At 42.1% G+C, this 16,793-nt stretch overlaps 2 protein-coding genes across 3 annotated transcripts in view; one reads left to right on the plus strand and one right to left on the minus strand.

The window, feature by feature from the left end:
* The first annotated feature begins 842 nt into the window (after positions 1-842).
* LOC118384633 (UV excision repair protein RAD23 homolog A-like) lies at positions 843-9,699 on the plus strand. Of its 2 annotated transcripts, none has more exons than XM_035771326.2 (9): positions 843-1,198; positions 1,851-2,012; positions 2,133-2,293; positions 2,742-2,791; positions 2,990-3,111; positions 3,326-3,419; positions 6,938-7,068; positions 7,234-7,395; positions 7,544-9,699. In XM_035771326.2, the coding sequence occupies exons 1-9, from the start codon at positions 1,133-1,135 to the stop codon at positions 7,655-7,657; spliced, it is 1,062 nt and encodes a 353-aa protein (XP_035627219.1). In that variant the 5' UTR covers positions 843-1,132; the 3' UTR covers positions 7,658-9,699. The 2 variants fall into 2 exon arrangements, with proteins under 2 accessions (XP_035627219.1, XP_035627218.1); XM_035771325.2 differs by having other exon boundaries at positions 848-1,198; positions 2,984-3,111.
* A 377-nt stretch (positions 9,700-10,076) lies between these two features.
* The window catches only part of LOC118365805 (nuclear factor 1 X-type-like), a 188,116-nt gene continuing 181,399 nt past the window's right edge, over positions 10,077-16,793 (minus strand). The window contains 1 exon segment of the mRNA XM_052518915.1: positions 10,077-15,130. Coding sequence (XP_052374875.1) covers positions 15,116-15,130 — 15 coding nt within the window. The 3' untranslated portion in view covers positions 10,077-15,115.

Raw genomic sequence — 16,793 nt, forward strand, 5'->3', positions numbered from 1 at the left:
TTACAAAATGTAATGACCGTCTATTCAGAGTTATTCTTATTTCATAAAATATACAAAATAACTAGGTTCTTGAGAAAACATTGGGTTGTCTTTCTCCCACGCTCCCTGGGCCACACTGACGGGTGATTGTATGGGATATGGGAAGAGGCTAGGACATTCAAAGTAACGTTACTGTCTATCAGAATCGAAATAACTTTTATTGGCCAAGTGCCTACATTCACACATTCACAGAATTTGACTCAATGAATTGGTGCTGCCAGCAATAGACAAATGTACATACATATTTACAGCCTGTACAATATACAGCAAACATAAAACATATTTATTAGCTTCTATCTTCTTAAGATACTTTAGAGTAACATTTTATTATGGAAAGTAAAATGCCCATTACACTTCAGTTGACGCTGATCTGATACAGATCGAACGTAGCTTTGCAATGGTTGTTAGGAGGAGCTTTGAAAAAGAAAAGGAGAGCTGCACACTCTAGCGCAGACTTAATCATTTAATAACCTAATATCCAACGTTCTGACCGACAAGCTGTCTTCATCAGCGTATACTGTTTGGAGGACCTTAACACAGATGGATCTATTAATCTCTGACCGTACCTCATTGAAAAAGGTGCCACTCTGCATAGTGACTGTAAACTAAACTAAAATACTAGCGTTAGTACATTTATTGTATATTTGTTGTTCTGTAAACCCAGTTGGTCACTACCACACCTGTCACAACTGTCAACAGATCATGACATAAATGCAAAGCATAATTTGTTCTCGCAGAGTAGATTGTAGATCCTACTACCACCTGGATAAACTGGCACCGATGGTGTGTGATTACACCGGGATATTCATATGTTTGACCAGTTAGTGGTTGTAGCTCTCAGACTCAGAGAGCGCTCGATGCTGCAAGTTGGGCAGCAAACCGTTACACTGCACCTACTTCTGAGTTTGGTGTCATCAAAGATGGCGTTTTGCTGAGTGCTCATGGACACATCTCATGGTCATGGATAAATATTATCTTGCTTGAACTTGTGGTTATATTTGGGGTTTAATGTAATTTCTGTTTTACTTTTGAATATTTTAAAAAACAGCTGTAATTGAAGCGCAAGTGGGAAACAGCGTTAGCTACCGCAACAATGCAAATCACGTTAAAAACACTGCAACAGCAGACCATTCAAATTGACATAGACCCAGATCAAACGGTAAGTGCCCATTTGTTCATAATAATGCCAGCTGTGTGCGTTTTATCTAGCCCGCTTGGCTAACTATCTTTTTGTTATTTGCACGAAAGACCAAATTAATTGGTCCCAGATTGTTATTGATTCGGATAATACAACTAACAGGCTAACGCTAGCTAGCTAGATGTTATTGACACCCCTAGCATTAGCTAACTAGCTAGTTCTTAGCTAGTTAGCTTGCAAGCTAATGTGTGTCAATTTGCTAACCCAATGTTGAGTCTCATTTTTAGCTAGCTATATAAGTTATTATCCGCTAAAACATCAGTTAGCTTGCTACATGACTAGCTAACGTTAGCTAAAACTAACGTGATGAGGGATAACTAACTATCTAGCGTTAGCTAGTCAACGTAGCCATATTACTAGCTAGCTAGCTATCTATTTTAGTTATTGGTGATGCATGTCCAGTTGGATGATTAATTAGCAATATTCTAGCAGACATTTACTATCTGGGTCATAAAGAGTGAAAATAGCTAGCTAGCTAAGTTACATCATGTAAGGTAAACCGCAATGTAAAAAGTTGGGCAATTCAAACAGTCAGTGTTAGCGAGCAACTTTTGGGTCGCACTGTGTTTAACAATTAAAGCAAGGCTGAACAGCTTATTTTTGGTTTCTACAGGTGAAGGCACTGAAGGAGAAGATAGAAGCAGAGAGGGGAAAAGATAACTTCCCAGTGTCTGGACAGAAGCTCATATATGCTGGCAAAATCCTGCAAGATGATACACCTATTAAAGACTACAAAATTGACGAGAAGAATTTTGTTGTAGTTATGGTATCTAAGGTACATTTCCCTAATCCATTTTACTTGGACTCTTAATGAGCTGCACCAGCATGTTTTGGGGTTACATGATTGTCTACATAGATAACAGTAATAGCCTGTTTATATCTCCTCTGGATCTAGGCAAAATCTGCCACAGCTGCTTCAACACCTTCCTCAGAGGCACCCAAGGCTCCTGTCCAGGACTCTGGGTCCTCGTCGTCTGCTGGCCCGGCACCTGCAGCCATCCCTATCCCCCCAGAGGAGCCCACACCTACAGTCGCAGAGCCCCCAGCTCCAGCCAGGTAGGCAGACCGAAGACAGCCGTAGAACTGATATTAACTTATGATTTGGTAGACAGTCTGCCAAATTGGAGAGAGTAATAAAGTAAGCTTGAGGCCTGTTCAGGAGGGTGGAGCGTTACAGAACTCTTTGCATAGACACATTTTGTGTAGGACAAATATGACCTAAACATCATGCAACATTTATTACATTTCTATCTGCAACATTTTGTACTTTTTTCATCTTACTGAATACACCCCCTGTAAGTCTCTGTAGCTCAGTTGGTAGAGCATGGTGTTTGCAACTCAAGGATAGTGGGTTCATTTCCCGGGACAACCCATACGTAAAATGTATGCACACATGACTAAGTCGCTTTGGATAAAAGCGTCTGCTAAATGGCATATTATTTACGGCCACAATATACCACTGAATGGGTTGACTGGATTTTTGAACGTGCCGTTCTGTTTGCAGCTCAGACCTCAGTGTGGAGGTTCAGGGGGGAGATGCCTCCTCTGCCTTGGGTGAGTGATGGACTTTGACCTGGCTATATGAATAATGCATTAGTGTGGAATGTATCTGCTGTGTTGCTAGATTGATGATAGCATGTAGTATGGGGATTTGTAAGATGCCTTCCAGCAGCTATGTGTTTGTGTGTGTAAATATTGACCATTGAAACTCGGGTAAATAGTTAACAACTTGTTTCTTTTGGTCAGTGACAGGAGCGGAGTATGAGACCATGCTGACAGAGATCATGTCTATGGGTTATGAGAGGGAGAGCGTGGTAGCTGCTCTCCGGGCCAGCTTCAACAACCCCCATCGGGCCGTGGAGTACCTCCTCACTGTGAGAGCCGTCAACACACCACACAACTACCTAGGATACACAATACTGTGCAACCAGGCACCATACACCATGACTCTGCAAAATGACATTGAACAATAGCCCCAAAAAATACCATGAATGTAAAATTACACTGTACAGCATGGCACCATATTTGATGAAACTTTACATAGCAGCATGTACAATGTGCTGAGTATTTGCTGCTGTGTGTTTCCAGGGCATTCCTAGCAGTCCGGTCCAAGAGACTAATCCCCCAGCACAGCTTCCTGCATCTGCCCGCACAGGCACAGAGACCCCTACTGTAGCTGAGGGTGAGTCCATCTGCCTATATCTCTGCTATAGTATTACATCTACTGTACAGTTCATTCTGGAAATGTTTTTAGACCCCTTGACTTTTTCCATGTTTTGTTACGTTACAGCCTTAATCTGAAATGGATTAAATGTTTTTTTTTTCCTGATCAATCTACACACAATAGCAAGCAAAAACAGGATTTTAATAAATACAATAAAAATATCACATTTACATACAGTTGAAGTCGGAGGTTTACATACACCATAGCCAAATACATTTAAACTCAGTTTTTCACATTTCCTGACATTTAATCCTAGTAAAGGTCCCTGTTTTAGGTCAGTTAGGATCACCACTTTATTTTAAGAATGTGAATTATCCAAATAATAGTAGAGATTTATTTCAGCTTTTCTTTCATCACATTCCCAGTGGGTCAGGAGCTTACATACACTCAATTAGTATTTGGTAGCATTGCCTTTAAATTGTTTAACTTGTGTCAAACGTTTCGGGTATCCTTCCACAAGCTACCCACAATAAGTTGGGTGAATTTTGACCCATTCCTCCTGACAGAGCTGGTGTAACTGAATCAGGTTGGTAGGCCTCCTTGCTTGCACACACTTTTTAAGTTCTGCCCACACATTTTCTATGGGATTGAGGTCAGGGCTTTGTGATGGCCACTCCAATACCTTGACTTTGTTGTCCTTAAGCCATTTTGACACAACTGTGGAAGTATGCTTGGGGTCATTGTCCATTTGGAAGACCCATTTGCGACCAAGCTTTAACTTCCCAACTGATGTCTTGAGATGTTGCTTCAATATATCCACATAATTTTCCTTCTAATGAAGCCATCTTTTTTGTGAAGTGCACCAGTCCGTCCTGCAACAAAGCACCCCCACAACATGATGCTGCCACCCCTGTGCTTCACGGTTGGGATGGTGTTCTTTGGCTTGCAAGCATCCCCCTTTTTCCTCCAAACATAACAATGGTCATTATGGCCAAACAGTTATTTTTTTGTTTCATCAGACCAGAGGACATTTCTCCAAAAAGTACGATCTTTGTCCCCATGTGCAGTTGCAAACCATAGTCTGTTTTTTTTATGGGGGTTTTGGAGCAGTGGCTTCTTCCTTGCTGAGCAGCCTTTCAGGTTCTGTCGATATAGGACTCTTTTTACTGTGGATATCGATACTTTTGTACCGGTTTCCTCCAGCATCTTCACAAGGTCCTTTGCTGCTGTTCTGGGATTGATTTGCACTTTTCGCACCAAAGTACATTCATCTCTAGGAGACAGAATGCGTCTCCTTCCTGAGCGGTATGACGGCTGCGTGGTCCCACCTCCAATTGACTCAAATTATGTCAATTAGCCTATCAGAAGCTTCTAAAGCCATGACATAATTTTCTGGAATTGTCCAAGCTGTTTAAAGGCACAGTCAACTTAGTGTGTGTAAACTTCTGACCCACTGGAATTGTGATACAGTAAAATAATCTGTCTGTAAACAACTGTTGGAAAAATTACTTGTGTCATGCACAAAGTAGATGTCCTAACCGACTTGACAAAACTATAGTTTGTTAACAAGACATTTGTGGAGTGGTTGAAAAACAAGTTTTAATGACTCCAACCTAAGCATATGTAAACTTCCGACTTCAACTGTAAGTATTCAGACCCTTTACTCAGAACTTTGTTGAAGCACCTTTGGCAGCGATTACAGCCTCAAGTCTTCTTGGGTATGACTCTAGTGTCATCTTGTTGGAAGGTGAACCTTCACCCCACTCCTGAGGTCCTAACCTGCTCCAGAGCGCTCTTCATCAAGGATCTCTCTACTTTGCTCTGTTCATCTTTCTCTTGTGCCTTACTAGTCTCCCAGTCCCTGCCGCTGAAAAATACCCCCACGGCATGATGCTGTCACCACCATGCTTCACCGTAGGGATGGTGCCAGGTTTCCTCCAGATGTGACGCTTGGCAAGAAGAGTTCAATCTTCATTTCTTCAGACCAGAGAATCTTGTTTCTCATGGTCTGAGAGTCCATTAGGTGCATTTTGGCAAACTCCAAGTGGGCTGTCATGTGCCTTTTACTGAGTTGTGGCTTCCGTCTGGCCACTCCACCACAAATGCCTGATTGGTGGCGTGCTGCAAAGATTGTTGTACTTCTGGAAGATTCTCCCATCTCCGCAGAGGAACTCTGGAGCTCTGTCAGTGACCATCGGTTTCTTAGTCACCTCCCTGACCAAGACCCTTCTCCTCCTATTGCCCAGTTTGACTGGGCTGCCAGCTCTAGGAAGAGTCTTGGTGGTTCCAAACTTCTTCCATTTAAGAATGGAGGACACTGTGTTCTTGGGGACCTTCAATGCTGCAGAACTTGTTTGGTACTTGTCCCCAGATCTATGCCTCGACACAATCTTGTCTTGGAGCTCTACGGACAATTCCTTTGACCTCATGGCTTGGTTTTTGCTCTGACATGCACTGTCATCTGTGGGACCTTATCTAGACAGGTGTATACCTTTCCAATCAAGTTGTAGAAAAATCTCAAGGATGATCAATGGAAAGTGGATGCACCTGAGCTCAATTTCAAGTCTCATAGCAAAGGGTCTGAAATATAATACCGTAATTGCTGGACTATTAAGCGCACCTGAATATAAACCGCACCCACTGAATTATTTTTAAAAAATACGCCGCACATGTCTATAAGCCGCAGGTGCCTACCGGTACAGTGAAACAAATGAACTTGGTCACTATCTTCCTCCTCCTGTGCATTGAAGCCATCTCCTTCGGTGTCGGAGATGAATAGCCTCAGAATTGCTTCATCCGATGTTGGATCGTTTTTATTGTCGCTCTCGTCACTTTCATCCGGAGGCAAATACCCCGCTGAGCTCATGCTGCCCCTTCAAACACGCAGCAGTCCAGCCTTTCGAAACCCGTTGATGATAGTGGATTTTTTGACAATGCTCCACGTTGTCAGGACCCACTGGCAGACTTGACCATAAGTTGCTCTTCGCTTGCAGCCCGTTTTAGTGAAGGATTTCTCCCCACTTGTCATCCAAGACTCCCACTGAACAAGGAGCGCCACCTTAAATGCACGATTTACACTGATGTCGAGTGGCTGCAAATACTTTGGGCCATCTGCTTTTCTTCCCTCTGAAAGCCTTTGTTGTCTTTTTGCACTGAGTCAGTTCCTCACGCTGCTGTTTCCAACGTCTTATCATCGACTCATTAAGGCCAAGCTCCCGTGCAGCAGCTCTTTCCTTCTCCAACAGCCAGATCGATCGCCTTCAACTTGAAAGCTGCATCATATGCATTTCTCCGTGTCTTTGCCATGATGAGGGTGACAAAATTACTACCGTAATCAGAATGATGGGAAGTTTGAGCGCGCTCGATTTTACGTCACATTATGTGCCGGTGCTCAGTTTTTTGACGGCGGGAAAAATCCGTAAATTAGCCGCGTCATTGTATAAACCGCGAGGTTCAAAGCGTGGGAATAAAGTAGCGGCATATATTCCGGAAATTACGGTAGTTTATTTTCTGTAAATATTCTGTTTGTGTTGCAGGAGAAAACCCTCTGGAGTTCCTGCGTTCCCAGCCTCAGTTCCAGAGCATGAGGCAGGTGATCCAGCAGAACCCCTCACTGTTGCCAGCTCTGCTCCAACAGCTGGGCCGGGAGAACCCACAGCTCCTACAGGTAACACACATATACCATGCACTACACACTGATGGCACCACCACTCATACTAGCTTGCGTCACGCCCTCCCTATAGTGACACCTCCCAGGTTTTGTGATTTCACAATGTATGTTCTGCCTATTGCTGTCTACCTATCTTTCCCTATTGATAAAAATCAACAACAGCAAATCAGCCAGTACCAGGAGCTGTTCATCCAGATGCTGAATGAGCCGGCGGGGGAGGTAGGAGACGTGCCTGAGGTGGGGGACCTGGGTGCTGCAGTGGAGGAGGGAGCTCCAGTCAACTACATTCAGGTCACACCTCAGGAGAAAGAAGCCATCGAGAGGGTGAGGGGAGCTAAAGACCTCTCAATGCACTGTTTAGGGCATAAGATGGCTTCAACTGACAAGAAGACTAGCTAAGAAATGCATACATTGACCTTTCTGGTGAGAAATAGTAATGAAATGTTATGTTTTTTTCTCTCTCCTGTCTCAGTTAAAAGCGTTGGGTTTCCCCGAGGCGCTGGTGATCCAGGCCTACTTTGCCTGTGAAAAGAACGAGAACCTAGCGGCCAACTTCCTCCTGAACCAGGGCTTTGAGGATGAATGAGAGGCGCTGGCCTGCCCTCCTCTCCAGCCCAGCACAAGGACTTCACCCCACTGTAGAGCAACGATCTTCAGGTCATTTCAGAGGGAGGGGGTTATTAGTGGTGGTGGAGGGGGTCTTACAAGCTACACAAAGTATATGTTGATCTAAGGGTGAAAGAGGAATAATGAGATCCACTTGAATTCCAATGGAATGTGTGGGATTTGTTTAGGGCAGATAGATGTATATTGAGATTTTAGAAGAGCTTAGGAATGGGAAGGAGGGGGCTGAAGGCTTTGCGGAGTGTGTGCGTGTGTACATGTCTGTGTGTGTGTGTGTGTGTGTACAGGTGGATGCCATTCAATTAAAGTGCAAAGTCATTGATATGCATATCTAAGCTTGTTAATGCTGTAGCTGGTTGTAATGGAAGCACATTTTCCTTGATGCACTTCTACAATGTTGGTGTATTGAGGAAAGGGAAACTAAACTGACGGTCATGAAGAGTCCGCTTGTGGTCTGTTCACTTGATTGCACCAGTCCCTCACATTTCCTTTGCCATTCAAAAACCAACCACATAGCAAAACACATTTCTCATCCCATGATATTGTCATATAGGCAAGTACATTTCACCAGTGGCCAGGCTATGTTATATATGGGGTCCCCTCACTACACCTCAAAGCTAGCGCTTTTAGTTTTCACTCAGATATCCATGATCTCTCTGGGTGTGGAAATGCTCAACATCCTGAGTAAATCGAGCGGTATAGAACAACCAAAAAGACAAATGGGTGTGTGTATGCTCACAGAACCGTACAGGTACATTACTGTGTGGATATGTGTCTGAAAATTAGGTTTTGCTGAAAGGTCCTCTCTAGTGTTACGTCTCTGATGAGCTGACCAACGCTGACCTTACCTTTAAATATAATCCTCTGAAGAGGGGAAGAGAGAGCTGGCAGGGACCAGTCCTGGGATGCCGGAGTTACTCAATTACCTGTTTCCCAAGGCTGAGGAGTAGACACACCACCTTTCTCATAGGATCTGATTAATAGTACACACGAAGGGCAGCTCAAATACAACGGGACCAGCTGGTCATGAGACACTAAGGGCTGGATTCAGCCCGTATCGTGTAAAAATGTAAGGGTAATTCCGTGTTGAGCCGACATGCAGCATTTACCATGAATGCAGTCTTGGCGACTGCGGGAACATTGCCTTTAAATTGTCAATAGCGCTATAAAGCGGATATTCAGCACTACGGCTTGAATAGAGCCCAAAATGTCCAGTAAGAACAAGGGTCCACATGAAGGTTGTCCTTATAAAGTCTTTATTAAACCAGGACCCAGTCATAGCCAATCATTGTCATCATCCACAGCCTGAATGAGCCTATTCAGACTATTCAACAGTCTTTAGTGATGAGGTGAATCTGAAGTTTAAACTGGCCTAGCTTTAACCACCTGTTTCCAACTGAGATAGTAAAACATGAGGCTTGGTTGACACATGCCTTATTACACTAAGGATTCTCAGTGTTTTGAGATGTTGCTATTGTGGGTTTTCTGAGGGAAAGGAGGGTACCAAGAAATGTGTGGTTTTATCAAGGTATGTTTTCTCTTTAACTTAACATGGCAGGAGTTTAATGGGTCTGTGAAGAGACGAGCTTTTATGAGTTTGGATTGAACAGATCCATTCAAATGTATTGACTCCCTTGCACAGAATTTCCTGTTTTCTCTTTTCAAAGCTGGTTGAATGGCTATTTTTACCCTGCAGGCACCTTCAACTTGCCACAAGTAAGATCAATTACACTCAAACCAAATTCATTGTGCATTTAGTTCAGGCCATTTTTGACTTAAGTGAAACATTTCAGTATTGATTTATTTATTGGACCTTTGAAACAAATACACATGTGGACAAAGTTTTCAATCTCAACCTATTTTAAAGGAATAGTGAATAGTGATCATGACAATATGTTTGACTGCATCTGTTTTTGTGAACATGGCTTTCACTGACACTGGCATTTTACAGCATCGACATGGTCTGCTACAATGCTCAGCTTCATTAAACATCAATATATCATGGCTTCTTATGTTTTATTTCATGCCAAACACTCCCGTATGCACCACATTCTTGGTCTGGACAATGAATGAGGCCAACTGAAATGAAACTCAACTTGATCTTATGGAATACAAAGTATTACAGGAAATGTAATTTATACACACTCCGGTTCAAGTCCAGGCATTTCAGTATCATGTGGGAATGAGTAGTGCTACTCCTGTGGACTTGACCCTCCATTATCAGTATTGGTAAGTAGATTTTCTGATAAGCAGTGAAACTATTTTGGCCTCTTACCCCACTCTATAACATGATGCAACTCTAGGGTTCTCATCCCCAGCACAGGCAAACCACCTAACCAATCAAACAGCAATCTGAAAATAAGCAGACAGAAACAGGTGAGTTACAGTCAAGAACATCCTTTTATTCAAGTGTTGCTCTTTTCAAACTGTTTTTATTATTATGGAAAAGAAACTGTAATTAACACATGCATTTCACCATGGGCTCTGGGAGGTGTATTCCTGAGGGAGGGAAGCTGCACTGAGGGGCGCGGTGGGAGCTTAGGGGGTGGGGGGCAAGGCCAAGTTCACTCTACTAAACACGGCCCTACACACTTTAAAAAATAAACCCAAAGGAAAATAAAAAAATGGAGGGCCAAGGAGAGACAGCTCTCTGGTGCTACAGGGCAAGATAGGTAGGGACCAACGTTCTGCCCAAGCAAAGCACACACTGAAACCTGTCACTCTGGCTTCTCGACTGGCGCTTTACTTGTCAAGGCTAATACTGCTGCTGGCTGCAATCACTTACAATAAAAACGTGCATATTCTTGTAGGAAACAAGTAGGCCCTCTATCAAGCCCACTCTTGATTTTGCTGGTGGAATTTCAAGGTGCTTTAACTGTACCACGTGTCACATAGTGTATAGAACCATATGACTTTAGTCTGTAATTGTTCTCACTGTTCATTTAGGGTTCTAGTAAATGGGTGTAATGGTTCCCTTGATTGTGGATCTGAGCTTGCCAGTCTACCTGGGCTGAAACCATTCTGTTATAAGGTGCTTAGTCATTTCAGGTACTTTTTTCACTTGTTTTAATAGCTGGTCTCATACAACCACTAGAAAGGTGCATCATTAAATGGTCTCAATGTAGCATTGCTGCATAAGATATGACAATCCAAATTCTGTAATTTTTTTTTTTTTTAAATGATAAAAACAATAATTAAAAACCTGCCTCTTCTACCCCAGTTGCCATGCAGCTCCCTTGCACATTCAGAGGGAAATTCCTATGTGTATTTTATCTCCACGTTGTGATATGTTATCAAATACATCCCAGTGAAAAACTAGGCACCCTCACAGACCCTCTCCTCGCCACACCCCAAGAGCCCACCCGGTGTAACTTGTTCACTTACATTAGCTGTTCAATGGAGAAGCTGAAGAGATCGGTATGGTATACAATGTGAAGCATACAGACAAGAATAACATGTGAGCTAACTGCATTCTGCTCAGACAAAGTTTTGCTTTTTTTTACCCCTCCATTCAGAGAAAAGGGGTTTGGGGAGGGATAAGGAGGGTAACGCAGCTACAGACTACTCCAGTGTCCAAGAGAGACAGAAGACAAGATACAGGAAGACAAGCAAGACAGATTTTTTTTTTTGTGCTTTTCTTAATTATTCAACAATAAAAATAACTAAATCACACCAATTTCCTTTAGTACTATATATACTGCTTTGAAAAGCTTGAAGGAGAGGATATAGAAGAAATATGAAGGAGGGGACTTTTTTGAGATGGGCACTCAGGATTACAAGATGGAGTCTGTGAACAAAAGGCACTTTTTAGGGACAACCTTTAAGATGCTCTGATTCTAACACTACATCACCAAACAAATATTTAAAATAATTTACACTGCGGATTGGGAGTGGAAGGGGGAAGGGTTCACTTCTTCGATTTAAACCTGTTCTCATCCTTTCTGTGCTCAAAATACACCTTATACTCCCTCACCTCTTGTTTGGGTTTGAGATAGGAGTCTACTAATCAACTAAACCTACCAAATGTATTTCACATTACACCTCCCATCTCTCCAAACGCTGTTAATCACTTTGTGGTTGAGCTAACACTTAGAAAAATGGATTCCATATCTGATGCATCTCCCAAAATGGGGAAGATCTTGTCTGTGTCCCAAACTTGATTACTTTGGTTGGCCAGTTTTAAACATGTCCACAGTTTAGAAAATTGGATGCAAGTTGCAATTCATCTGTTAAATAGGTCATGTTTTAGTCGGTTCTCTGGTGATACTGACAAGGCCCAGATGTCCATTACGTCAGGCCTTTTCCACTAGTTCATCATCCCATTGTCAGGATAACCATCTAATCAAACTAAACAGAACAGTCCTTTTCCTGCTATGGGATAAAGGTTGAAGAAAAATGCCTTTTGTCACAACCTTTTCATATAATGAACCCCTCCCCCCTTGGTAAATACAAAAAGAGAAATAGAATAATGCATGTTTCCTAAAATGTGCTTTATGATAACACTTAATTTTGTTTATTACTATTTATGTATAATAGAGTTTGAATGTACTTTATTTCGTAAAAAGCACCAGTTTCCTTTAGTGATATATATTTTTGTTTTGCTAAATTGTTCCTTCAGCCCTCCCAGATTTAGAAAACAAATCATTACAAATACATTTTTTTAAAGGAATAAGGAAAAAAAAATAAAAACTCATTTTCAATTTACAAAGACTGGGATTTTTTTTTTCTGCCCTCGTGTTTAGAGTCCCGGAGCTAGTGGACTTAAAACAAAAAAATAGAGGGTTTAGCCTCTCTTTTCTCGTGACACCCTCAAACAATCTCTAACAGACAAACACAATTTATCTACCCAAGGCATTGCACATGGCTCAATCAACATACATACATTTTTTTTCAACAATACTTCCCCAAACAAGAAAGAATAACCAAAATCTAATCTGTTATTTTCCTTGACTACAATGTCACTTTATTGTTTGCTATATAAATCATGTATCTATAGTATTTGCCATGGAAACTTTTTGCTATTAGATGTAGGTGTGGGTGTAGGGACTGGTACTTTTGCTCTAATCAGATATTTAAGATGCATCAATTGACTGTGCCATGCTTCAAAAAATAACTAGACTGCCACAGAGCTTATTTTGCAAATAAAAAAATGTATATATCTATAAATATATATGTGTGTATATATAAAGATGATTGCAATTATTCAGTGAGCTGTCACTGTTTTCCTCCCCAGACATAGCATTTCACCACCATTCACTATTAGCTTATATGTGAGAAAAAGAACCTGAATTCATGTTTAACAAATTGCATAATGGGAATACAGAGGCACTTCCATAGATTAGAAAAGAAATCACCATAGCCATCATAATTCTTATTCAGCAGTGCTAGTTCTCTATCAAGCTGATGAGATGGTTGCCGTCTGGCAACATTGTTTCCCTGCAGTGAAGTACATGGCCAGGCAGTCCAGTTATTTTGTGAGGTTGGTGATTTGAGCTGATGTTGAACTGAATCTTAGTAATGTTAGGAATTCAAATAAAAAGTGAATGATTAAAAAAAAAAGGTTTCCTCAGAGATTTCCCTATGTTAAGACTTCCCTTTACAGTCAATCTGGTCTGGGCTGGGGGGTTGTAACTGCTACTTATACTGTAAGTTTGCATGTGAGTGTGTGAGTTTGTCAAGTGGCGCTGTGCTAAGTGTGTTCAGTTAATTTGTCCCTCTTGATTTCAAAAGGTTGAACTTTTGGCTGGTAAGGTATCTTTAGGGCAGTTTGATCTATAAGGGCTGATTGAACAGAACGAACAGGCTGGATAGGATGGGGAGCTGAGATCGTGTCAGGGAAAAGAGGCGACCATAGCACCCTGCCAGACCATCTCAATATGGCCTCTGACTTCAACCCAGGCTCTCCTCCCCAAACATGGGAACAAACATGTCACATCATTTTGCTCCGCAGCGTGGCTCTCTGCTCTTGGAACAGGGGCAGTCTGGGAGTGTAAACAAAAAGGGTCAACTTCAGGGAGATGGGAGGGAGGTGGACTTTGGGCCCTCAGCAACCTAATGTCACTGTTTCACTACATGGTACTGAACACTGACAGAATCACCATTCCTGGCAATACCACTCGAAGTCTCGCTCCCACCCGCTGTATTTCTCAATAAGGTGCTGTCATTCAAACACATTTTTTAAAGCGGACAAATTCAGAAGGACAAGTCCAATAAAAAATAAAAAAATTATTTGCAAAAGGGAATATTACTACTACAGCTGTGTAGTTCTGGGTGTTAAAGCAGACGCCTGTATTTTTAACTAAGTATGTGTGTTGGGTTCTGTGTCTACAACAAGGGGCAAAAAGAGTGTACTGGAAACGTGTGAATAGCATGTGTTATAGATGTAATAACACCACTTGGGCCCGGTGTGTGTGTGTGTATATATATATGTGTGTTACAAATGGCATTCATCATTCAAATGAAAGTGGGTATACTTAGCACTTGATTATTGTCGCAGTTGTAGTTTTGCAAGAGTGAACTGGGCAATTGCATTTAGCTTTACTTGGGTTTGGGTTCTTCTGCTGGGATGCTGGTTAGAGTGGAGGCCTTGTGTTGCTGAACTGTAGGCTGAGACTTTTCATATCATGTTTTTTTCTCTTTCACTAATAATAACAATACAATCATAGGTAAGCCTGTTTTTCCCCCATGCCATGTAGGTGTAATAGTGGACATGAGATTTGTGTTAATTCAGCTTGTAGTGCAACCTTTAGGATATGTTTTGGCATGGTTTCTGTCTTGTTAGTAGTGGGGCTGATTAGGTCAATGGTTATAAGACTGGGAAATATTGGTCAATTGACAGTGTGTTGAGTGACAGGGAGACATCACAGTAGCATGGACTGCTACATATTTCACTGGAACCTAATGGGTTTGTTTTGTGGGTGATTTGACAGTGGGGAGTGTACCTCATTTAAATTATGGCATGTTTTGTGCCTTCAAGAGAGTGATTGGATGTTCCCTTCAATTTCAATCCCCACTCCTACATCAGTTTTTTTGACTGTTGAACAGTTGCTTTTCCCAGCCATTGCACAATGTGTCCTTGTTCCGAAGTAGAAGGTGACCTTTTTTCTCTTCAGGTTCCTCTTTTTGTGTTGCCGTGTTTTGCTGGTTCGGTGGTTTTGAGAGATGATGACTTGTCCTCTGCCTCTCCCAAATTCTATGATCCTCCCGTCTTAAAAATGGGTGGGGGGGGGTCCCTCTGTTTAGGTAATCGGGTCCAGAGTTCCTCTATTAGTATCATGCTAAGATTTCCTGGGTTGCTTTACTTTTTATGTGAGACATAAGGATTGTTGGGCAATTTCCTGTGGGTTATTTTTCTGTTTTCCATGTTTCAATTCCCAATTGTAAAGAAAGATTCTAGACGCTGGTTTGCAGACAGGTCATGTCAGAGGAACCAAGACTGTTAAATAGAAAAAAAAGAGGACATTGTTAACAGGATCCACCCCTTTTTTAAATTTTCGCTTAAAATGACATACCCAAATCTTAACTGCCTGTAGCTCAGGCATTGAAGCAAGGATATGCATATTCTTGATACCATTTGAAATGAAACACTGAGGTTTGTGGTAATATCAAATTAATGTAGGAGAATATAACATTAGATCTGGTAAAAGAAAATACAAAGAAAAAAACAACTTTTTTTGTATTTGTTTGTACCATCATCTTTGAAATGCAAGAGAAAGGCCATAATGTATTATTCCAGCACAGGCGCAATTTAGATTTTGGGCACTTGATGGCAGCAGTGTATGTGCAAAGTTTTAGACTGATCCAATGAACCATTGCATTTCTGTTCAAAATTGTGTATCAAGACTGCCCAAAATGTGACTTAAAAAAAAATAATAATAACCAGGCAAGTCAGTTAGAAACACATTCTTATTTTCAATGACGGCCTGGGAACAGTGGGTTAACTGCCTGTTCAGGGGCAGACCTTGTCAGCTCGGGGGTTTGAACTCGCAACCTTCCGGTTACTAGTCCAATGCTCTAACCACTAGGCTACGCTGCCGCCCCGAACAGGCAGTTAACCCACTGTTCCCAGGCCGTCATTGAAAATAAGAATATGTTCTTAACTGACTTGCCTGGTTAAATAAAGGTTAAAAAAAAGTCAGCTACGCTGCCAACTAATTGGTTTATTAATAACTTTTCAAGTTCATAACTGTGCACTTTCCTCAAACAATAGCATGGTATTCTTTCACAGTAATAGCTACTGTAAATTGGACAGTACAGTTAGATTAACAAGAATGTAAGCTTTCTGCCAATATCAGATATGTCTATGTCTTGGGAAATGTTCTTGTTACTGACAAGCTCATGCTAATCGCATTATCCTACGTTAGCTCAACCGTCCCGTGGGGGACCTACTGATCCTGAAGAAGTTTTAAGTTAAAATGTGTACCATTGAAAATAAGTAAACACTAAGTTCCACAATTGACCACTAGAGGCCCCCACACATTGCTTACACTAACAATGGTCAACAGTTGTCAGCCCCTTGTCATATTGAGGAAATACTCTCAGCTATATTGACTGACTGTCCATGGCAGTACTGTAGTGTAGTGTACTGTACTATAGTGATGTGGGAGTATGGTGTGGCTCTGCTGCTAAAGGCTGTTGTTATTTCTGACTGGAAATAGAGTCCACAGGCAGCGGGGGGAGAGATGGCTGGCGCTCCCTGTATTCAGATTGAGTTTCTCCCGCGCAGTGTGAAAAGAGAGCAGAACTGGGTCGCCGGCCGGGATCTGGCACCAGTCAACACTGGCCAACATTCTGGAGCCTTGGAAACTCTGGGCCTCCGGGGAGGTGCAGTTTGTTTGTTTGACTCTAACAGGTCGCCTGAATACCCCCCCACTCCTGCCTCTTGCCCTCCCTCCTCCCCCCTCTTGCCGCAGGCTCTGTCCCAGCAGCCTACGGGCTTCGTAACTCTTCCTCTGTCAGTTACACTATCTCTCTGTCTCTCTCTCTCTCCATCTATCTCCCTCTAACACTCTCTCTGGAATCCTTGGCAGTAGTGACCACCCTCTTTCCTTACCCACGCCTTCCTCCCCCCAGCATCCCCTCTCAAGTTCAAGTGGCTA

This window comes from Oncorhynchus keta, chromosome 5 (genome assembly GCF_023373465.1).
Source record: "Oncorhynchus keta strain PuntledgeMale-10-30-2019 chromosome 5, Oket_V2, whole genome shotgun sequence".
Taxonomy (NCBI): Eukaryota; Metazoa; Chordata; class Actinopteri; order Salmoniformes; family Salmonidae; genus Oncorhynchus; species Oncorhynchus keta.